Consider the following 23,629-nt stretch of genomic DNA (forward strand, 5'->3'; position numbering starts at 1 on the left):
CCGCCGGGCGCTCCGCGGAGCCGAGGACTCCCGGAAGCGGGAAGGGCAGCGCCGCAGGAGGCGGAAGCGGAGCAGCGCCGCACTGCGCAGGCGCGGCGTCGGGCGGGGCCAGCCCCGGAGGTGCAGCGCAGGCGCTCAGGAGGGGAGCGGAGCGCGGTTCGATGTCCGCATGCGCGCTCCCAGCGGCTCGCCCTTGGCAGCGGATGCCCGGCGGGGGGAGGCTGCTGGTGGGCACTGAGTAACGTGAGCCTGAGGGCCCGAGGCGGGAGCTGCCAGCGTCCCGTCTCAGTGTCCGTTCTGGCCTCTGCAGCTGCACGCTTTTCCGCTCAGATGTTCAAAGAATCCTGAAGTGAGGCTCAAATGGGGTTCGGAGGTCGTGCTTCCATCGCAGCGGTCACAATCACAGGATGCAGTGGGCTGGAAGGGACCTCTGCAGGTCATCTAGTCCAGCCCCTCTGCTAGAGGAGGATCACCCAGAGTAGGTCACATAGGAACATGTCCAGTCAGGTTTTGAATGCTTCCAAACACGAGAGATTGTACAACCTTCCTGGGCAGCCTCGCCCGGTGTTCTGCCACTCCGAAGAACTCTGAAGATTCTTTCTTCCCTTAAGTTTATGTGGAACATAGGTGTCCATTGCCCTTGTCCTGGCACTGGACCTCACTCAGAAGGGTCTGGCTCCATCCTTTGGACACTCATCCTTTAGTATTGTCAAGTATTAATGAGATCCCCCTTTGGTCTCCTCAAGGCTAAACGGAAGCAGCTCTATCGGCCTTTCCTCACAAGGTAGATGCTTCAGCCCTCACCCTAGTGGCTCTGGACTCTGCAGCAGCTCCTTGTCAACAGTGGATGCAGTACTTCATATAAGGAGTACTCCAGTAAGGCAGAGCGGGAGGTCCTGCTGGCCACACTCCTTTCAGCATATCCCAGGAAGCCATTGACCTTCATGGCTGCAAGTGAAGATGTGGAGCCTGCTGACTGTACTGACAGGGCAGCCCCTGCCCCACACCTGGGCTGTTAACCATGGGGCCCGGGCCCTGGCCTGCCAGAAATCACATTACGGCTTCCCCAGGGACAGCCAGCACTCAAGCCACAGTCCTGTTTCCATCCCTTCGAAGTCTTCACCACCAGCAGCACTGCAGTCCAACTTCTGCAATAACTGAACATAGATCCAGTGGACTTCAGTTATTCCATGATGGGTTTTTGCTTTCTGTCCACATACAGTTCATGATGACAGTTCATGATGGTCCCTCATTATTTCAGGAAGTCTCAGGAGGGTGATTTGGCACCCAAGTCAAGATCCTGGTCTGTGGCCATTTACTATATTAATATGCTCAAGCTGGGCTTCAACAACTGTAGTTAGACAAATTATTTTATGTGGAAATACTACTGCAGGACACTCATTCATAATTTTCCACAGTGTATTAGGAGAGAATTATACCCAGCAGCTTTAAAAATGAGATGCAAACCAGCAAACCTTGCAGTCTGAGCTGAGGGTACATTTGACACATGCAAAGGTTACAAAGCTGAAGAACGAGCAGCAGAAATTAGGACAATCCAGGCACGCTTCTGCATCTCGTTTTTTACTTGTAGCATGCACACCATCTAGTGGGACGTGGGCAGCAAGTGCTTATGGGGTTGTGTGTGCTGGGATGTACAATAGTATAAACCTGCCCATATGGCTATGTGTGAGTCTACTTTTATCTTTCCTTCGTTTATTCCTCCCCCACTTCTACTCTACTGAAATATTAGGGACTTCAGAAAAGGTTGGCATTGTGTGTAACCTTTGTTCCACTTCTCTGGACCCACTCCAGCAACTCAATGTCTTTTCCTGCAGTGAGAGGCTCAAAACTGGACAGAGTATTTGAGGTGCAGCCTCACCAGTGCCAAGCGCATCTATAGACACTAAATCCAAAGATGATCTTTTGCTAAAGCTTCCTTCTCCCTCCATGTTTTCCTTTAATGTAACTCCTAACATCAATTATCCATGTTTTTTTTTTTCCTTGAGTATACATTTCTGGGGACACAATGTTGATTGTAGTGAGCTTAAACCTTGGCATAACAAATATGTTGCCTGCTTTATGCTTTTATTTCAGGATGGCCAAAATATGACAGTTACCAAGAAATTACCAAGAAATCATGCAGCCTGTTGCTTTTTTTAGCAGTAGCAACTAGACAAGACTGCATGTTTTCACACCCAGAGGCTTTATACTTCATCTGCTCCCTCACATGCTTTATTGTGACAGCTTCTAATTCAGTGGAAGTTTTGCAGCCGATTTCGGTGGAAACGATGTTCAGGAGCTTGTCAACTCGGCGTCACTTGGTGCGTTTGCCCACTGGATGGAGCACCTCTGATTTCTGCAGCCCTGGGGCAGGCAAAATTTTAATCGCTGGTAATTGGCAAGCAGCAGTATCTCCAGATGCAACACAAGGAGGAAAAGTGCATAATCAAGGTCGTTTGACTTTTTTTTTTTTTTTTTAAAGAAATAAGAAACATGATGTATATGATATGTAAAAATAGAGGCTGAGCCAGGAAATGCTCTCCTAGATGTGATCTTTCCTGAAATACCACTGGGTCTTGTTCTACAGATATAAATCCAGCCATTATTTCTGGATGTTTTTCTTTGCAGCTCTCTGAAGAAGAGAGAACGTAATGCATTTTTTTTTCCCCTCTTGGCTTTGATTTCTTCAAAATTTGCCATTGGAATGGGCTGCCCAGGGAGGTGGTGGAGTTGCCATCCCTGGAGGTGTTCAAGAAAAGATTGGATGAGGCACTTAGTGCCATGGTCTGGTTGACTGGACAGGACGGAGTGATAGGTTGGACTGGATGAGCTTGGAGGTCTCTACCAACCTGATTGATTCTAAGAGAGACTGGATAGCTTTGCACAACAAATGCAGCCAGTGCTGACTGCTGACTGCAGTGCAAAGACCTAGAGACCCAGTTTGCACCTCCAGAGTTACCCTTAATCTGATTTCACTGGCTCTTGATTTCTAGAAGTGTCAAAGTACTTTTTTTTTTGGGTTGTTATGTTGTTGGTTTTTTTCCTAATGGAATAGAATCCTAACATACCAATTCTCTCTGCCAGGCAGCTGGATTTAAAAGAGGCAATGTTGTGTAAAGCCTTCACTATGCAATGAGAAGTTTGATGGTCAATATTGCAGATGATTAAAAGAGCAGGTCAGCAAATTTACACTAACCAGAAATTCTTAAATTCTTTGCTCTCTGTATTTTTAGCACCATGTATCAGTTACAGGATCCTCATTTCCCCCTGAACTTAAAACCCAAACAAATCAATTGAATATTAGGTGTTCAAGAAAAGACTGCATGAGGCATTTAGTGCCATGGTCTAGATGACTGGATAGGGCTGGGTGATAGGTTGGACTGGATGATTTCGGAGGTCTCTTCTGACCTGGTTGATTCTATAATTCTATGATTCTGTGCTTTTCCTCCCTAGTTTTTTTTTGAGGGTTTTGTTTTGGTTTGGTTCTGGTTTTTTGCTAAGCATGTGGAGCAGATCTCAGACGTGTTTTAATATGCGCAGTGATGTTTTCTGCCATGCTAAAATCATTACCAGACATGTCAGGACTTTGGTTCTTCTGCAGGTTCCTCTGGTTTGGAACCCATTTACGTGGTGAATAAGACTGCCAAAATAAATTGTTCGCCAAAGATAATTTCAAGTCCTCAAACAAATTACCTAAGAAATGTTGAAACATAATGCTGCACGAAGCAAATTGTTTTCATTGCTTCCTGTCCTCATAGGAAGGAACGGAGCTTATCTCTGTTACAGATTCCATAAAGGCAGCCACAATACCTTCAGCAGTGCTTTGCTGAGGCTACAGGAGAGTTTTCAAATACTTCACATATCAGAGGAACATAGGAAATATTCATGCCCTGTTTATCCTGCCCTCAGAAATGCAAATACAGAAATTCAGATGATTCATGTAAGGACTCCAACAGTTTGGCAAAGGACAGTAAAGCAGCTTGTGGGTTGCTGTCCTGGTTTGAGTTAGAACAGAACTAATTCTGGTCAGTGATTTGACTTTTCAGGTCAGTCTCTTCTAATAACTGCACTTCCTGCAGCATGTTTTTGGAGAGCATCTGCTTCTGGAAGTGATGATGCTGGTGTTTGGAGTTAGTACCAAGGGCTGGTGTGCAGGCCAAGGTCACTGCTAAATCTGTTGTACTACATTGTTGTACATCTGTGGGGAGTAGTAGACAGGACAGGTGACCCTAAGCTGACCAACAAGGGATTCCATTCCATTTATGTCATATTCAGTATATAGCTGAGGGATCACCATGGTCAAGCCTCTTCAGTTGCCACATCCGAGGACTCTGTTCTGCCTTCAATCCCAATCCTGAATCTAGTTCCGGAGTCCAGCTCCTGGATCCAGTTCCCATCTGCTGCTGGGTCTGTCTAGGAATACCCCAGCACCTGCCCCCAACATCAGTGGTGACAGTGATGTCCTTGCCATCTGGGGGTTGGTTTGATACTGGTTTGTATCTACTTGTATCTAGTCTATCGTTCTTTTCATTCAAGCTGTCATCTTTTTCTTTCCCAACTCATCCATCTCTCTCCCTTATTGCCTTTCTCTTCCCATTTGGGAAGTGAGAAGGTTTCATAGTGTCTGCCACTCTTCTAGTGTCTGGCCCAGCCCTGACCTTTGAAAACTGCACTAGTGAAAGAAAAGGAATAATTTACGAGTACTTCTCATTTGCACAGGCCCTTAAATATCAAGTAGCCTAGAGCTGCTGAGGGTTTAATTATGGCACCTTTGTAAAGTCCCAAGGCTTTGTCTTTTGTCTTGATCTTTCCACACCTTATATTGCTTTGTGCCAATACTGTGTATATATTTTAATGAAAAATAAAAGCTGTTTTTCATAATCCATTGTAGCCTTCCTCTGGACAGAACTGTATCTGCTGTACTGCAGGTGCAGGGTGATAACATTGTGACACAGCTCCTAATTTTAGACTGATTTTAGTCCCTCCACAGCCCAGTCTGAAGTAGGAAAAGAACCTCATTATCTCTCTGGCTCTCTGCCTACTCTAGGTGCTTTACTCTAAGATGTGCCCCTTTGATATTAACTGAAACAATGACTATTTACAGCAATGCATTTCTGAACCTCATTGTCTTAATCCCCGTGCCTTCTGCATTTTTGTTTCGTATTTATTTTTGCTCCTGCCCTTCTAATTTGATGTCCTCCGTGGACAACAATAAAATGAAACTGAGCAATTGTGCCCAGCCACAGAAAAGGAGAACTTTCTAAAAATAAGGAGGCTTTTTAGGAAGGTGAAAGGAACTTCTAAGACAGTAGCGGCTTCTGAAGGATAGCTAGAAACATGATCATAGAGGCAGAGTAAGTGCACATCAGTGTCAGAAAAGACTAGCTAAAAGGCAAAAAGAGAGCAGCAGAGCTAAGGAGGTTGTTAAAGCTAAAAGGCAAAAAGAGAGCAGCAGAGCTAAGGAGGTTATTAAAAACCAAGTTGCATTCACAGAAGAAAACTGAAAGAACCAGAAGCACTGATCCATTAAACACAAACCACAGCAGAGATGGCTATAAAGCCAGACCAAGAAGCAAAACAATGCACAATAAATGCTTATGCAGGTAATACGAGGTCCACTGAGAAGTCTGTGGATCTAACAGGGAGTCCAAACACACAGAATACAAATGAAAAGCACAGGTTTTGAGAGTCCCATCTCTTTCCAAAGCAAGATTAGCTACACTTCAGCCACTCCTAAGATGCTTGGGTTTATTTTAGTGGAGGCAAATGAGCCTAAATGCTTGCTAATTGCAAAAGGAATAAAATGATCTATTGTACAACCAGCCAAAAGCCTTCCAAAATCCAGTTCCTACAAATGGTACCTACACAAGACATTGAACCGATGCCTGCTGAGATTGCTGGGGGTTTTGGTGCCCTGGATAAAGTGGACTTCCAAGATTTTTTTCCTTGCCCATTGGCTGGAGATGGTAACAGGATCAAGCAAAGGATCTGCACTGACAGCCCAATAAACCATGGTCCAAAATCTACAATGTTGCACCACGGGAGGTTTATGTTGGATATTAGAGGGAATTTGCCATTGGAATGGGCTGTCCAGGGAGGTGGTGGAGTTGCTGTCCCTGGAGGTTTTCAAGAAAAGACTGGACGAGGCACTTAGTGACATGGTCTAGTTGATTGCATAGGGCTGGACTGGATGATCTTGGTTGAGTAGGTTGGACTGGATGCTTGGAGGTCACTTCCAACCTGGTTGATTTTATGATTCAAAGGGTTCTCAAACACTGGAATGGGGTGCCCAGTGAGATGGTTGAATCTCCATCCCTGGAGATGTTTCAGAAGACCCAGAAATGTAGTGCTAAGGAACATGGTTTAGCAGAGATAAGAGAATAGCTGGACTTGATTTTAAAGGTCTTTTCCAACCAAAATCATTCTGTGATTCTGTGAACCCCAAAAAACTTCAGCCTTGGTGAAGAGCTATTGCCCTCACCCCCCTGGATAGCTCCAGTGGGCAGACCCCCAAACCCACTGCTGCACTACGGCACTTAAACCTGTCACACCGCCCAGAAACTTGGCTCAGCCTCCCCGGGGAAGTGCCCGGCTTTAAACGCGCCCCTACGGGCAAAACGCGCCGTGCGTGGGCAGGTTTCCCGGGGGGGGGAATGTAACAATAGTATTAATTAAAAACCAAATCAACCCCAAAATACCACGCACACAAAAAAAAACCCAACCAAAAAGCCCACGAAACCAAACAAAAAACAAACCCCCCCCCAAAAAAAAACCCCACACAACCAAAAACCAAGGCAAAAAAAAGACCCAAGTCCAGCGCGCCAGAGTGACCTCAGCGCTTCGACGGCCGAGACAAGTCCCTCACGGAAATGACCGCGACCGGCTGCGGGACATCGCGGCCCGAAGGCGGGGTTTGGCGGCGGCCGCCGCAGGCAGCGCGCAGCTCCGCTCAGGGCGCACCGGGGCCCGCTCCGCGCCGCCATGCTGGAGCTGCTGGCGCTGCTGGCGGCCTCGCTGCCTTTGGTGCTGCTGGGGGTAGGGCGGCTGGCGGCTGCTGTCGCCTGGGTGCCGCTGAAGCGCTGGGCGCTGGGCTGCTTCCTGCTTTTCCACGGCGCCTGGAGGCAGTGGGCGGCCGGCGCGGTTCCCGCGGAGCTACGGCGGCCGCGGCCGCTCCGCCCCGATCCCCACGTGAGTGTCCCGCAGCTTTCTCTGCACGCTGAGGCTTGGGGTCTGCTTCTCTAAAGCTCCTTTTGTGACACTCCTTTTCCCGGTACTTAAATCTCCCCCAGCCCTGGCACCCCCTTGTTCCCTTGGAACTTCCCTCTCCCGAGACCCCATCCCCAGTATCCCTGCCACCCAGCCCCCGCAACCCTCCTTCCCTGGACGCTTGTTCTTCAGACAAGCCTCGTTCCGCCCAGACCTCTACCCCCCTGGGCTCGCATCGCCGCCATCCGCAGAACGCACATACTTCGGGGATGTGCACCTGTCTGCATCCCCTGCACACCAGAAACCTGCATTTCTCTGTGACCATTCCTCTGCTACCCCATCCCCTGTATCCTGTGTGCCTGGCATCCTGCACCACCCAATCCCTGAAGCATCGTGACCCATATTCTTCTCCCCACCTTAAACACATCCCAGTGAGGGCAGGTTGGGATTGCCACCTTGGCTGACTTGCAGGGAGAAGGGTTAACTCTAATCACACCATCTGATATTTGATGGGAAAAGGCAGATTCACTAGGAGCCACAAGGGCTTTTTATTTTAGCACACTTAGTGAATCAAATGTAATTTTTCAGGTGCATTTGTTTGCTTAAAAGCTAATAAACCCTCTATCTACAACCTGTACCTTGCTTGTGTTCATGAACTAGCCTGTCAAATGCTCACCATGCCTAACCGGGAGATTTGGGTGGGGTTTTCTGTGTTCCTTGGTGGGAAGGGGAAGCAGAGAGGCTGATGAGACAGGATTTCCCTCCACTTCCCTCTCACCAAGATGCCAGCTGAATTTTTGGATCCTAAGTAACGTATGTGAAAAAGCAGCCTCTAGATAACATTTCCTGGAGCCTTTTGGGAATTCTTTACTCATTTAACAAATTCATTGAGGCTTCAGCTTAGCCCTTAAAGAAAAAAGCTGTTTTCTCTTGCATTTCCTTTCTACTGATTAAACTGCTGCTTGGAGCATTTTGAAGTGTTTCTGCAGTCTTGGCTGGGTTTGATAGGGTAAGAGTGACAGCAACTTCCACATCGACATGACATTCAGGGTGGTTTGCTTTCCTCTCTGCTCCTCCAGGCATCAACAGTGGAGTCACCCTTATAAAAGAGGTGTAAAAACACATCTTGGAATACACTTCCAGGAGTGATGTCTATGAATTTTTGTGTTGGCATCTAGCAGAATCAGTCTGAGTGCATTTCCAGGCTTTGTGCCCTCAATACCTTCCACCCCTCCCTATAGTTGTGCACTTAAGGAAAATAATAATAATGCAGTTGGATTTTTTTTTGGTGTTTTATGATGGATGCTTTTCCAGGAGTGGAACTTCGTCCATGCCTGAAAATGCATTCCTAAATCTTGATTTCCATGTCCCAGCTTGTAAAAACTTCACTCTGAGCAAGTTCTGCAGAAACACACGAAAATGTACATCTGAATTTGAAGTTGTGAACTTCTGTGCCTAATCCCTTCTGAGATTGGTGGTGTTAAGTGGTCCTACACCAGGCCAACTGCTAATTGATGCTAAAGTGCTGAATTTCCAATGATTTACTACCTTTCTGTTCCAGTGAGTTTTGTTTGCCCTAAGTATTAGCTGTGATAATACAGCTTGGGGCTAGCCATGGAATTGATGTGATTGTAGCTCTGTTTCATCTTCACAGACATCCTTTTTGGGACCACATGTCATAAAATTTTGGTCAAGGGAGCTTCTCATTGCTAATTATCCATCTTAATTCAGTTTAATGTTTCACCTTGTCCAAGCCTATTGTGCAGTAATTACATTCTCTCTCTAAAACAGCTTCTCCTCTGCTTCCTCTCTGCTTTCTGATCAGGAAATGGGGGGAAAAAAGAAAACTGCTTTTATGTCAATGTGTGATGTAATTGTTGTTTGACTAAACTATGGATTGACTAAATATTGTGGATCTCAGTCACTTTCTGAGCACGTGGACTGAGGCTTCACTGCTGCTGGACTGAGGCTTCACTTCTCTGGCTGTTCGCTGACTGCCTCCTATCAAATGTTAAAAATGAAAGTAAAATCTGATTCCTGAGAAGAGATCTATGGAAAACAAAGTTACTCACCTTCTGCCTCTTTCTTCCTGCCTCCAGCTGGAGCTAAGATCCGTTTCCCCTTTCCCTAGGCTCTTGATTCGGTTTATTTCACTGGCTTCACAGAGACCAACAAGACCTTTGTGATTGCTCGCCTTGCAAAACGTCCTGATGGGATCTGTGAGATGTGGCTCTTCCTGAGGCTGGATGGAATAGGAGAGTTTGAAGTAAGTGGTGGATATAGGATGGCATTCAAGTTTAACTCCTACCTTAAACCATTGCTAGAATTTCAGGCAAAAAATAATCCCGGAGTGGGTGGGGGTAGGAAGGGACCAGTGGAGATTATCTTGTCCAACCCTTCTGCTAAAGCAGGGTCATCCAGAGCAGGTTACCCAGGACTGTGTCCAGGTGGGTTTGGAATCTCTTCAGAGAAGGAGTTTCTACAGCCTGTCTGAGCAGGTTGCTCCAGGGCTCACTCAGAGGACAGAAGTTTCTCCTTATCTTCAGTGGAACCTCCTGGGTTCCAGTTTGTGCCCGTTGTCCCATGTCCTGTCACTGGAAACCACTGAAAAGAGTGACCCCATCCTCTTGCCCCTTGCTCATTGATGAGCATTGAGAAGAAGCCCTCTCAGTGTGCTATTCTCCAGGATAGACAGTGCCAAGTTTCTCAGCTTTTCCTCATCAGAAAAATGCTCCTGTCCCCTCCATTCATTTTCCCCCATAATGTGCACAAAACTGAAATGTTTCCTAAAAAACTGCTCTATGAAATGTCCCAGGAAGAATTTGAGCATTCAGTCTTTCTGACAGTGGGCAGCACATGGTTTATTAGTTACCTTGTATGGTTATGGTGGTTTTATTCCCCCTTTTTTTAATGATTGAATGCTATAAACCCCATTGTAGAATTGTTTTTTTTTAAGGAGGAAAGAAAAGTTTTAGAGAGCTGGATGTACATCTGCTTCATTTTTGCTACAAAGGAAAAAGTATTAATCTTATTTTTGCCTGTGGCATTTGTTTTCTTTGTTAATAGCTGTCTACATCATAAAGAAGAAGGAAAGATTTGGGATAAATCCCTCTTTGCTCAACTCTCTTTATGTTCTCTACATAGCCATGACCAGAAAAGCAGGAGACATCCTGTTTGCAGAAAAGAAAGACAAAGATTTGTTTTCTAGTAAATTTAATGTAATGATACTACCTTGTGGCTTTGTTGCTTACAACTACCAATCATGTTCAGCATCTTCTTAGATCATTCCCTATAGCAGTGTGAGCTCTCTTTTAGAAAGCTGACAGCTTTAGGAAACAGGACATGTTTTTCAAAGAGCAGCTGAAGAGTTTTGGGAGCTTGCATGCACTAGAATTATAAATCAGTTTAGAGTTTCATTGAATTCAGTCTAAAATTAAGTTTACCCCCAAAGCCCTGCAACAGCTTGGATGTAAGCTTGACAGCTGTGAATGGAAGGAGCTGAGCTCTTGGAGTGGCCTCCCTTCACACAAATAATTCACTTGTGCTATCTGAAATAAGTGTTATCTAAAATCCAGGTGGTTTAGATGCAGTTTTCCCTCTCTTCAGACAGCAGGTAGAACTGAAAAGCCAGTTCAGCCAAATGTCTTAACAGAGAACCATCAGATCTGCAGTTCAGCTACATTGCATCCTCACTGTTGCATTAAGCAAATGTTTCCCTGCAATGTCTTTTTAGCACCCGCAACATCCAAACATGATGGTGAGTGATGAATCTGAAGAGCACTGGAGTGGAGGAGGGCTCACTATTGAATACTTAGAGCCCCAGACACGCTGGAAAATAAAGTTTGATGGATTACTGAGGTATTGCAGCTCTTTCTTTTATCTATACACAAGAAGAAGGGTTTTATATCTGGAAATATATTCAACTAGCTTGAACCAAAAGCTGTCTGGTAATAAGCACTTACTGATTAGTATGGAATGAAAATACAGCTAATGATTGTGATGGATTGAGTATTACCCTCACACACACACTTAAGAAAATCACCCAGCCTAGACTCAGAGTGAAGCAGACATCACCATTGTTTCCTTTTCACAGCCTATAATCTATTTCTTCTCACCAAAATATTCCAGCTAGCTTCAAACTAGCACCATGATATACAGCGTTGCCATTCTACCTTAGCACACAAGAGTGTAATTCTTCAGCAGCATCTCCTGTTGCATCCACTTACCAACAAGTAAAAAACACTTTGCTTTTTGTTCAGGAGTGATACAAAATTATAGTGCTTTGCCTTTCAGAAAAGGACCCTACCGACAGCAGTGGAGTGAAGAAGGAGGAGAGCTTGTACCGGTTAAATTCTCTCTTCAGTAAGTGCTCCACATTTGCTTTGGGAATGTAGAATGACTTCTTGGTTAGAGAGTTGATTAGTGTTTTCCAGGGATCGTGAACAACACGTGAAGCCCTTGCCTCTGCTTTCTCATTCTGTTTATGGGCTCTGAGTATCTGATAAAACATGAATTTGCTGTTGGAGTAGCACCACATTACTGAAGGAATGCTGCATTCTCTCCTGTGAAGAAAAACTGAGAAAACTGGGGCTGTTTAGTCTTGAGGAGAGAAGGCTGAGAGGATCTTATCGATGTCTATAAATACTTGAGGGGTGGGTGTCAAGATGAGGGTGCCAGGCTCTTTTCAGTGGTGCCCAGTGATAAGAAACGATGGGTACAAGCTAGAACGCAGGAGGTTCCACCTCAATATGAGGAGGCACTTCTTCATTGTGAGGGTTGCAGAGCACTGGAACAGGCTGCCCAGAGAGGCTGTGGAGTATCCTTCTCTGGGGACATTCAAAGCCCACCTGGATGCATTACTGTGCAGCCTGCCCTAGGTGATTCTGCTTTGGCAAGGAGGTTGGACCAGATAGTCTCTGGAGATCCCTTCCAACTCCTAACATTCTGTGATTCTGTGCTTTGCCTCTCTGAGCAGAACACATGAGAGAAAACAGCAGGCTCTCACTTTGCTCTGCCAGCTATGGGATCTGTTGACCCTTGCAGGCTGTTCCTGCTCTTCTCATTTTCCACCTCATTTGTGATTCCTTGACAAGTAATAACGTGTTCAAATTGGCAAAAATGAGCATTTCCCAATAATGTTAAAGTACAAAAAATGAGTAGTAAATGCACAACTTGACCTAATATGACCTGAAAGCTAATAATACCTTTTATTTTTAACTCTCTTTTCATAGCTGGGACAACTTCACAGAAGTCTTTAATTTTAATGTTGACAGTCACCCTGGCTCATTTGTACAGGCTATTGCACAGGAGCCATGGACAATCGAGTTCTTCCAAAGGATCAAAAAGTAAGAGGCAAGATTCATTTCTTCTGTGGTTAATAGTTATTTTTCTGCATATTTTTCTTCAGGGTCTGTCATGTGTTCTTGTAGGTGATTTTAGAAGGTGAGTTTAATTGTAAGTGAGCTAATGAGGTACATGGCTCCTATCAGGTATCTCCTGGTTTCATGACCAGGCTAGTCCTGGCAATCTCTATGGAGGTTCCTGTACACAACATGAGGTCTTCCTGATGTGTGGGTGGAGGGACCTGCCCACAGTTTTGGTTTGTGAAACCTTGAGCATTAGGAATGTTTCTTATTCTGTCTTTTTAGATTCCTAACAAGCTGATCCAGGTTGTTTCTAGTTCACAGGATCACAGGATGTTAGGGGTTGGAAGAGACCCAAAGGATCCAACCCCCCTGCCAGAGCAGGACCACACAATCTAGCTCAAGTCACAGAGAAACACATCCAGGCAGGCCTTGAAAGTCTCCAGAGAAGGAGACTCCACAACCTCTCTGGGGAGCCTGTTCCAGTGCTCTGTGACCCTTACAGTAAAGAAGTTCCCCCTTGTGTTGAGGTGGAACCTCCTGTGCTGCAGCTTCCATCCATTGCTCCTTGTTCTGTTTCAGGGAGCAAGTGAGCAGAGCCTGTCCCCCCACTCCTGACACGCAGCCCTCAGAGATTTATATACATTTATTAAATCCCCTCTCAGTCCTCTCTTCTCCAGACTAAAGAGCCCCATGTCACTCAGCCTCTCCTTATAAGGCATAGTTCAATAATGTAGGTATATCTAAGCAAAGAGCTGAATACAATCACATGGAAGAACAGCTAAAGTCGATGTTTTAATTACTACACAAGCTTCAGGGAGCAGAAAACATAGGAGGAAAATAGGAGCTGAAAACATGGGAACAAAATATGAGCATCACTGTTGCCTAAATAGAAGCAGAAAATGTGTATATTGAGAGTATGTAGTCTGTGGTGATAATAACTGCTGACTTCTAAGCAGAAGCTTTTTGGTAGCCCAGCAGTTTCTCAAACAAGGGTTTTTTTACAGTCTGATAGGATGGGAATTTGTTGCTGTTTCATTCTCAGATGCCTCACACCTTGAGTACTGTGTGCAGTTCTGGGCCTCTCAATTTAAGAAAGATGTTGAGGTGCTGAAATGTGTCCAGAGAAGTGCAACAAGGCTGGTGAGGGACCTGGAGCACAGCCCTGCGAGAAGTGGCTGAGGGAGCTGGGTTGTTCAGCCTGGAGAAGAGAAGGCTCAGGGGAGACCTTATTGCTCTCTGCAACTACCTAAAAGGAGGTTGTAGCCAGGTAGGGGTTGATCTCTTTTCCTAGGCACCCAGTGAGAGAACAAGAGGACAAAGTCTCAAACTGTGCCAGGGCAGGTTTAGGCTGGACAGTAGGAAGAAATTCTTCATGTAAAGAATTGGAATGGACTGCCCAGGGAGGTGGTGGAGTCACCGTCCCTGGAGGTGTTTAAAAGGAGGCTGGATGAGGCACTTAGCACCATGATTTAGTTAGTTAGAAGGGTTAGGTGATAAGTTGGACTTGTGTCCCGTTCTGGGCCCCTCAATTCAAGAAAGATGTTGAGGTGCTGGAGTGTGTCCAGAGAAGGGTGACAAAGCTGGTGAGGGGCCTGGAGCACAAACCCTATGAGGAGAGGCTGAGGGAGCTGGGGGTGTTTAGCCTAGAGAAGAGGAGGCTCAGGGGTGACCTCATTGCTGTCTACAACTACCTGAAGGGAGGTTGTAGGCAGGTGAGGGTTGGTCTCCCAGACAACCAGCAATAGTCTCAAGTTGTGCCAGGGGAGGTCTAGGCTGGATGTTAGGAGGAAGTTGTTGCCAGAGAATGAGATTTGCCATTGGAATGGGCTGCCCAGGGAGGTGGTGGAGTCACTGTCCCTGGAGGTGTTCAAGAGAAGCCTGGATGAGGCACTTAGTGCCATGGTCTGTTTGACTGGCGAGGGCTGGGTGCTAGGTTGGACTGGATGATCTTGGAGGTCTCTTCCAACCTGGTTGATTCTGTGATTCTATGATCCTAGAAGTCTCTTCCAACCTGGTTAATTCTGGGCTTGATGTCATGCAGCAATACCTGGGAAGTATAAAAGTGATTGCCAGTGTGTAAAATCTGGCATAGCTGTGAGCCACATACTCTGAAACCTCTGGGTTTGGTTTTTTTTTGGGGGGGGGGGGTGGGGTGGGGTTATAAATCTTACCAGATTGTCATTGGGCCTGCCTTGATTTTGCCTTGTTGATTTTGCCTGTTGACTCTTTGCTTTCTCACAGACAAAGGGACCAACATTTCCGACACGAGCAGTGGGGCCAGGCTGATGGAGAAATCGAGATAAATCGTGACAAAACTGAACTTTCTCTCAAAGGTGTTCGGAGCCACTCCTATGGTAACAGCACCAGAAATAATTCACTCTCTTGGCTGCCTTCATTGTAGCTGGTACTGGCAGGACAGAGAAGACTAAAGCTTAGCTTTAAAAATAACCAGTGTTATGCCTGGGCACCAAGAGAAGATGTTTCAGAGGAAATAGTGTTACTGTTTTAGGGCCATGTGTGTTCTTACCCTGTTGCCAGGCAGTGGATAGTTCTTTATCCAAAGTTTATGTCAAATCAGTTGACATTTTCCAGGTTTGGGAATTCTCTGGAAGTTAAAGAATGAAGCTTTATATTCACAGCTTAGTACAATATACAAGCAGGTGTTTCCAATATGTTACAAATATATATACAACAATATACAGGAAGATACAAGTTAAAAGTAATACAGAAACACAACACCCCTAGCAGGAATCAGAGTCCCAACCATCCTTCCACCTTCCTTCCACCCCTTGACATTATCCCAGAGTTTGTCTTATGTGCAAGGTGAGTTTGGAGGATGGGCAAGGAGGGTTAGGAGCAGAGTTGGGTTACACAGAAGAGAAACACACACTCGGACAGCGACACTCTTGTCTTATCTATGTTTGTGTTCTTGCTTTTATACATCTCAGCAAGCCTATGAGTGATGTAGACATCACCACTGTTTTCACAGGCTATAATCTAATTTTTCTCATTAAAATATTCCAGTCAGCCCCAGAGCAGCGGAAAGGGAATCTTTCAGCTGAGGGACTGTGTTCTGTTTTGCAGGTGTCCGGGACTGGTCTGAGATTTACCGTTATATCATGATTCTGGCACACTTTGAAGTAGGTGTTAACATAGCAATGTGCTACTTAACTGTGAAAATGGAGATGTTTATGAGCTTGTGAGCTATATTTAAATAACTAGAACTAAGGCATCCACAGTGTGCAATCAGAAGTGCTAGCTGATGCCATAATTAGCACACACTGATGTTGAGAGCGGCTTTCAAAAGCAGAACCATGTGTGTACAAACTGAGATTTTGCTACAGTGGTTGAAACAACAGCTGTTTTGATAGCCTGAAACTGGGCTTTTTGGGTGCTTTTTAACATAAATTTAAATGGGCAGCTTTACAGGACAGGTTCTCAGTTGCTTCAAATACCCAGCACTCAGCTGAGCTGAGGCAGTGCCATTGCATTAATTGAGAGCCTGAGGTGTTTGAAGGCATCCCGAGCCTTTATGACAACAGTCGGCAAACATTTCTGCCTGTGCTGAGCTCTGATTCTCTGCTTTGCTGTTGTGGCTGTGCTGGAGGAGAGTCAGCCCATGGCTGCTGGGAGCACACAGCCTGGGGAAATGCTAAGTGCTGGCCTTAGAAGGTGGCATGCAACCCGAACAGATGCTCCTGAAGAGGCATTTCCTTTGCCATCACAGGCGTGAAGAAATTTAAACTCTCTGTTAGAGGCAGAATTACAGGAGTTAAGACTGAGTTCAGAATAAAAGCTCTTTCCTCAGCACAAAAGCACACCTTGGAAAATCCCACATACGTGCAGATCCAGGAGCTGCTGTGATTTAACATGAGCCTGGGTGCCTTTTAATAAGGCTCTACTTGTGCACAGTAATCTGTGTAATCAGCTGGTAACCTCTCCCTTCATCGTTATTCAGGACTTAAAGTGACTGCTGCTCTTTGCCTCCTAATTAAAAGGCAGCTGACAGTTTATTAAGAAGGAATTTAAGTTTATTGCCAATTGAAGTTTGGAATCCTCATACCCTGAGTGCTTTACATGTAGAACATCACAGCGTAGCCTTATATTTGGCTCAGAGCAGCCCAAGTGGAGCATGAAAGGATTCAAACTCAAGGATAGAAGACAAATGAATAAAAACATGAGATTCCAATTCCTTCTTATTTAGCACTTTTCCTGTGTGCTGCTCTCAGGCATAGAATAATGCAGGTTAGAAGAGATACCTGGTCAAAATAGGACTAGCTTTGACAGGCTGAGCATCAGTTTTGAATATGACTAGCTGATATCTCTTCATGTGTTGATTCCATGCTTCTCTTCTGTCTTCTTGCTGTGGAGTTTCTGTTTTCTTAATATCCTTAATTTGTCCTTACTGTGTTGAGTTTGTATTGTTGAAGTCCTGTTTGCAGCCAGATATTCATGGAAGGTCTGTTGGGAAGATTTAGAAGTATAAAGTCATAGCACACTGTATTGGCTGAGTTAGAGCCAATGTCTTCTTAGTCAGGTCAATGTATGGTCCACAGAAATGAGTGTACAAATTAAGCTGCTTTTTCGTTCTTGCTGTCTTACAGGATGGGACTGCAGCACATTTAACAGTCATTAATATGCCAGCTACCACAACTAAGTAAGTAAAGCAAGGAAGTTTATGCTAAAAATATAAAGGTGGCAGAAGTTGCTCTGCAGGATGCATGTGTGCACATTCTTGCTTTGAACCTGTGCTGCCCAATTTCCAGCCACACCCTCTTGCTCTCCGCCCAGTTTTCCATCTGTAGTTGGTCACAAGGACAGCTATTACCTTCAGTCTCTTCATTTCCATTCCATTACTGCTTGGCTGATGCAGCTGACAGGTACAAATTGAATGCTTCCAGCTATTTAAGAAGGTGTGTCCATCTGTAGTGGGACTTACAGAGGGAGCCCTGCATTGACTGATGCTGTCAGCATCCAAGAGCCTAAAGACCATTGTTCATGGTAATGTGACCAAATGGGACCAAGTGACCTGCTGTCCCGTCTGCCCACCACAATCCATCTTGCAAGCTTCATCTTTCCTGCATGCTTAGCTTCCCTCACTCAGCATTTGCATTATCCCACAGTATAAAGTTCTTCCTTTATTCCTGCTGCTATCCAGGGATCAAGTCCATGCTCAGCACTGAGCTTCTCTAGGTCAGATTGAGTTTTGGTTGAACTTTAAATCTTCTCCATCTCTTTTCTCTTCAGCCTCACTGTTGGTTATGTCTTTTTCCCTGATGGGAGGAAGGCTGGCATTGAGTGGTCCAACGCCTCTCTGGCTGAGATGGCTGCTGATGGTGTCATCAGGGAGAAATATGGAGTCACTTTTACTGCTGGTAAGCTAAATGTGGCCCAACTAGATCTGCCTTCAGCAGCTGATTTAGTGGAGGAAAGGGTAGTCAGTGTAATTCCATCTGATCTTTGGAGCAGATTTGAAAGTTAAATGCATGGTTGTGCACTCTGTGAAATTTACTTCTGGGCTTAAGTAACATTATATGTGTAGGATGTCAAAATGTATGTTATGAGGTAGGTTCAGCTGCTCTGGAAAGCTTGATCAAAGAATTAATTTACAAAGCAAGCAGGGAAACTATTGCTCTTCAGGAAAGCATAAGAAGACAGCATATGCAAAAATAATAGCTCTTGAGATATTTTGGAGATAAAGTCCTACTGAGGGTTTGAGACATTCTTCTCTTTTTTGCTCTTATCAAAGGTGGCAAGCACTTTGAAGTTTCTGCAAGGCTGGACAAGCAGGCTTGCCCAGTGGTGTATAATGGTCTGACTGGAAGAGGTGTTTTCCATGAGTGCATTGCAGATTTCCAGCTGAATGGGTTGACTCAAGGCTGGGGCTTGGTTGAATTTTATTACAGGTAAAAATAACAACAGGCAAAAAGAGGTAAAAAAATCCTAGTCCTCCTGTATTAATCTTTGTGGCTGCAGCTCCATAGATATTTGAAGCATATCTCCACAGATTTTTTTGTTGTTGTCTGGTACACTTTGTCCACAACAACCCCAAACAGTGCTACAGGCTGGGGACAGTGGCTGGAGAGCAGACAGGAAGAAAGGGACCTGTGGGTACTGGTAGATAGTAGCTGAAGATGAGGCAGCAGTGTGCCCAGGTGGCCAAGAGAGCCAATGGCATCCTGGCCTGCATCAGGAACAGTGTGGCCAGTAGAACAAGGGAGGTTATTCTTCCCCTGTCCTCAACACTGGTCAGGCCACACCTTGAGTGCTGTGTCCAGTTCTGGGCCCCCCAATTTAAGATAGGTGTTGAGGTGCTGGAAGGTGTCCAGAGAAGGGCAACAAAGCTGGTGAGGGGCCTGGAACACAAACTCTATGAGGAGAGGCTGAGGGAGCTGGGGGTGTGCAGCCTGCAGAAGAGGAGGCTCAGTGCTGACCTCATTGCTGTCTACAACTGCCTGAAGGGAGGTCATAGCCAGGTGGGGGTTGGTCTCTTCTTCCAGACAACCAGCAACAGAACAAGGGGACACAGTCTCAAGTTGTGCTGGGGGAAGTATAGGCTGGATGTTAGGAAGAAGTTGTTGCAAGAGAATGAGATTTGCCATTGGAATGGGCTGCCCAGGGAGGTGGTGGAGTCACTGTCCCTGGAGGTGTTCAAGAAAAGCCTGGCTGAGGCACTTAGTGCCATGGTCTAGTTGACTGGGTAGGGCTGGGGGATAGGTTGGACTGGATGATCTTGGAGGTTTTTTCCAGCCTGGTTGATTCTATGATTCTATGATTTACCCCAACCAGCACACGAAACCTTTACAGGATAAGATTTGCACAAGTATTTGTCAGGCAAGAGCACAGAACAGATGAATGTTCAGAAAATCAGCACAAGAATGCCTTGACAAAGTTTGTGCTTCACAGTCAGGTCCTGTTTCTCCTGCCTTGTGATTGTTTCAGTCTTTTACTGGAGCCTTTTGCTCACTGAGCTTTTCCACTCATGAAGAAAAGGCAAGTTTGGTTGTTTGCATGCAGTTTGCTTTTTAAAATCAACATTAATTCCTGGCTGTCAGAGGAAATGCCATAGATAATTTGCAGGAGATTGAGAGAGCTCAGCTTCTGAAAAACCATTTGCATTTAAAGTACAGAAAATAGGCTGTTAAAGTGCCAAATGCCCGCTGATTGAACTGGAAAGCTGCAGCCTGTAGCTGCTGCCAGGTGCCTGCTCCACTCCCCTCACTGACTGTCAAAATCTGCATCGGGGAGGAAATCACCCAGCACGGGAAGTCTCAGCTAAAACCCAAACAAGGCATCTTCTGCAAGTCCAGACAATGCTGATGTTTCTAGATCTGCCCCAGAAAGGCTTCATTTGGCAATGCTGACAAAATTCCTGTAGTATCCCACCTCATATCAGCTTCCAAATCAAAGCTATGTTAGAAATTAAAAGGTGAGTGTCTGGTTCTTTCTCCTCACCACAGGATGCTAACTCAGCATCATTGCTTTTCTTACAGGGATGAAGCTGCCCAGCTAGTTCCAAACTTGCAGCTTGGTTCAGCAGCCAAAAGACCTGACCTTTCTTCTTGGCACCCTGCAACCAACAGCTCTGCCCCGTGAGCATTCTCAAGCTTGTCTCAGCAGTATTAATGAGCAGCAGCTCTCACCAAAAATATAAAGTTCTTCTCTGCAAAATGCTCCATTTTGAATGTGGAACTCAGGATGCTGTGGAGGTTGAGGGTATTAAAGGATTTAGAGAGAAATGAGATATGATTTTATTTGTGCAGATCTTAGTGGTTGCTCACCATGGTGGCCTGGAGGCAATTTAAAGGAACCTTCTGGCCTGCTGATTGCAGGGAGAGCCCACTGGGAGGGATCACTCTATGCTCTGTCTGCTCCCCACAGTGAAGACCAGGATGCTGAGCTGTGTGGAACTCTGACCTGATTTAGCTCTGTCAGATTTGGTTTTGAAATAAAAGCTCTACCTTTCTGGACTCTCTGGTTGGTTTTTTGTCATTACAGGAAGCAAGGCTGGTTCAGTAGTTTGGTCTGTGCCTGTATGAGAGTTAAAATGAGTAGAAGTAGGAGAGAGCACATCTAAATGAGCTGTCCTTTAGGAATGGCATTAATGGCCAATGAAATAAGTGGTGCAAACACGTTTTTCCCCTGTCTGAAGGAAAGCCAGAGTCTGGGAGGCTGATTTAGAAGGCGTTCTGAATTTCTCATCATTCACTTGAGCTTAGATGCTGTATTAATTGCAGCATCCATGTTAGTAACTGGCAGCTGCTGGCCCAAGATGGCTTTCAGTGTATTCCCTACCTTGTTGCATCTTGTCATGAAGTATGCTGAGAAAAAACTTGGTGTATCTGGGCAGAAAGAATTAAGGAAAGATGCTGCTTTCTCCATAGCAGGCAGCAATGCTGTGCAACTGCTGGGAGCATCATGTGGTTATATTATAACAGTAGTCCATGTAAGAAATCAGTGAAATTAGTAAAAATAGTGAAATCTCTCTGTGTGGATGTTTCTCATTTGCTTGACGCTGGAGGAGACCAGAACAGAAGTTAGAGAAGCCTTTTGTCTTTCTAGACAGTTCTTACTCTTCTTACTCTATCAGTGTTATATGGAGAATAGGTGCCTGAGTGTAAAATTATTCAGCCTATATCCATTGCAGCAGTGACTGCATGTTCAGATTTGGGATACATTACTGAACAAGGCTAGCATGATGCAAGGAACATTTTGATCTGATGTAGCAGGCCGATTTTATCAGTAGTCTCTTCTGCAGCTCTTCAGCAGAGTAGAGAGATTCCCTCTCCCTAATTTTTAGCATTGTCTCTTTCCTGCATTTGTGCCAGTGAGCTGTGCCCCACCAACAGCACAAATCTGTGGGGCAAGTGCTGTGCCCCTCCATGCACCTCTGACAATGGTCAGGGCTGGGCTGAGCACTAAATGAGTGACAGATACTCCCTATGAACAGCTCTCCCTTCCCAAAAGGAAGAGAAGGGGAATAAGGGAGAGAGACTGATGGGCTGGAAAAATAATTCAGCTGGAATGGAAATAAGAACAATGAAATGAAAGAGACACAAACCAATATCAATCCCAACCCCTGATAGCAATGACATCTTATCGCCACTGATGCTAGAGGCAAGCACTGGGGAAGTTCCAGACTGGACTCAGCAGCGAATGAGAACTGGTGCCAAGAACTGGATTCTGGAGCACACAGATCATGATCAAAGAGCATGTGAAAACTGAGCAGAGTCTGAGCTGAGAAGTCAAATCACTGACCAGAATTAGTTCTGTTCTAGCTCAAACCAGGACAACTCAAACCATCTGCAAAGCAGATGCACAATCACATTTCTTTTAGGATAGTTACTGGTTTGGAGCTTTGGGTTGTAGCTGGACCTCTCTTAGAAATACTTCTCTGCTTACAGTAGTGTAAAGAAACACTCTCCTGTGAATCTTCTGTGCACTGCTCATCGTAATGCACCCAAACAGGGAGCTCCTAAACTACCCAAGACAATGGTAGTTTGACAGAAGGGATCAGCCTTCTGCCTCTTTTTACACACAAGGAGTCAATCCATTAGGCAATTTTAGAAAGGTTAGAAAAAATAACTATGTTATGCTTCATAGTTTGTTCCTACTAAGTATGTGGCTTCTTTTGCTATGATCTCAGGAACAGCTGTTTCTTTTTTCTGTGGAGTTTTGGTCATCTTTTTCCTCTTCCCCCCTCTCCTTTTCCCTTGAAGACTAAACCATTAACATTTAGAAGAAGGCATAGAGGCTCACCATCTAGCAAGGTCTTTGGAAGTGTCAGAGAATATAGACAAGGAGAAAAGCTGTTCATTAGTAGTCTGGAGTGGTAGCCTGAGAAATTGCTGTTGAAAAAAATCCCTGTCTGGGTCAAAAACTAGAAATCCATCCTGTCGAGGTGGGTGTTGGTCTGACTCTGACTCACAAAAGCTGGGCTACAGCTGGGGATGCTGTGGGGCAAATGGCAGATCCTCCCCTATCTCACAGTCTCTGATATTCATGTTCCTGCAGTGGAGGAGGACGATGTAGCCTTCATTGCTCTCCTTTTGTCCTCTTTAGTTACTTCTTTTGGTACCAAGGGATGGAGAATTGGAGCAGCCCAGAGTTCATTTTGGAAAAGTTCAAGCAGGGTACAGAGAATGATTAATAAAGTTTGAAGCTGGCAGGTTTATTTGCCAGGTGATGAACTACTGGTACCGTAGTGCAACTTGAAGGACTGAAAAATTGCCTGCTGGGGGTTTTCTCCCTGGATTTCAAATTCGTTTATAGTGAGCTTGTGTCCAGGACACATGGAATAACTTAGTTCGTTTCAAATAAATCTCCCGAGCCCCCACGCTTTGACCATGTGAAGTGGTCCTTCTCTCGTGCCTCCTTTCTCCATGGAAAAATCCATCTTGCAGCCAAAAAAACAGTAATTATGAAAGGAGGGGGGGCGAAATAAAAATAGAGGGAAAGAGGGAAAGAAAAAAGAAAAGAAAGGAAGAAAGAAGGAAAGAAAGAGGGAAAGAAAGGAAGAAAAGAGAAAGAAAAGAAAGGAAGGAAAAGAAAAGAGAAAGAAAAGGAAGAAGGAAGGAAGGAAGGAAGGAAGGAAGGAAGGAAGGAAGGAAGGAAGGAAGGAAGGAAGGAAGGAAGGAAGGAAGGAAGGAAGGAAGGAAGGAAGGAAGGAAATAAGGGGAAAGAAAGAAGGAAAGAAAGGAAGAGAATAAGAAAGAGGAAAGAAAAAAGAATGGAAGAAAAGGAGAAAGAAAGAGAAATAACGAGGGAAAGAAAGAAAGAGGGAAAGGAAGGAAGAAAGGAGAGAAAGAAAGAAAGAGAGAGAAAGAAAGAAAGAGAAAGAAAGAAAGAAAGAAAGAAAGAAAGAAAGAAAGAAAGAAAGAAAGAAAGAAAGAAAGAAAGAAAGAAAGAAAGAAAAAGTGAAAGGGAAGGAAGGAGAAGAAAGAAAAAAGCAAGCAAGCAAACAAGTAAAGAGAAAAAGAAGGAAGGAAGGAAGGAAGGAAGGAAGGAAGGAAGGAAGGAAGGAAGGAAGGAAGGAAGGAAGGAGACAGAAAGAGGAA

The 23,629-nt window shown here is 45.1% G+C and overlaps 1 protein-coding gene across 1 annotated transcript; it reads left to right on the forward strand.

Moving 5' to 3' along the window:
- The first annotated feature begins 6,912 nt into the window (after positions 1-6,912).
- Positions 6,913-20,542, forward strand: LOC135184202 (uncharacterized). The gene is made up of 11 exons (XM_064159775.1): positions 6,913-7,188; positions 9,338-9,472; positions 10,940-11,064; positions 11,500-11,568; positions 12,438-12,551; positions 14,814-14,926; positions 15,657-15,712; positions 17,177-17,229; positions 17,820-17,947; positions 18,322-18,478; positions 20,066-20,542. The coding sequence occupies exons 1-11, from the start codon at positions 6,982-6,984 to the stop codon at positions 20,166-20,168; spliced, it is 1,260 nt and encodes a 419-aa protein (XP_064015845.1). The 5' UTR covers positions 6,913-6,981; the 3' UTR covers positions 20,169-20,542.
- Positions 20,543-23,629: the final 3,087 nt, after the last annotated feature.

This window comes from Pogoniulus pusillus, chromosome 20 (genome assembly GCF_015220805.1).
Source record: "Pogoniulus pusillus isolate bPogPus1 chromosome 20, bPogPus1.pri, whole genome shotgun sequence".
NCBI classification, from domain to species: Eukaryota; Metazoa; Chordata; class Aves; order Piciformes; family Lybiidae; genus Pogoniulus; species Pogoniulus pusillus.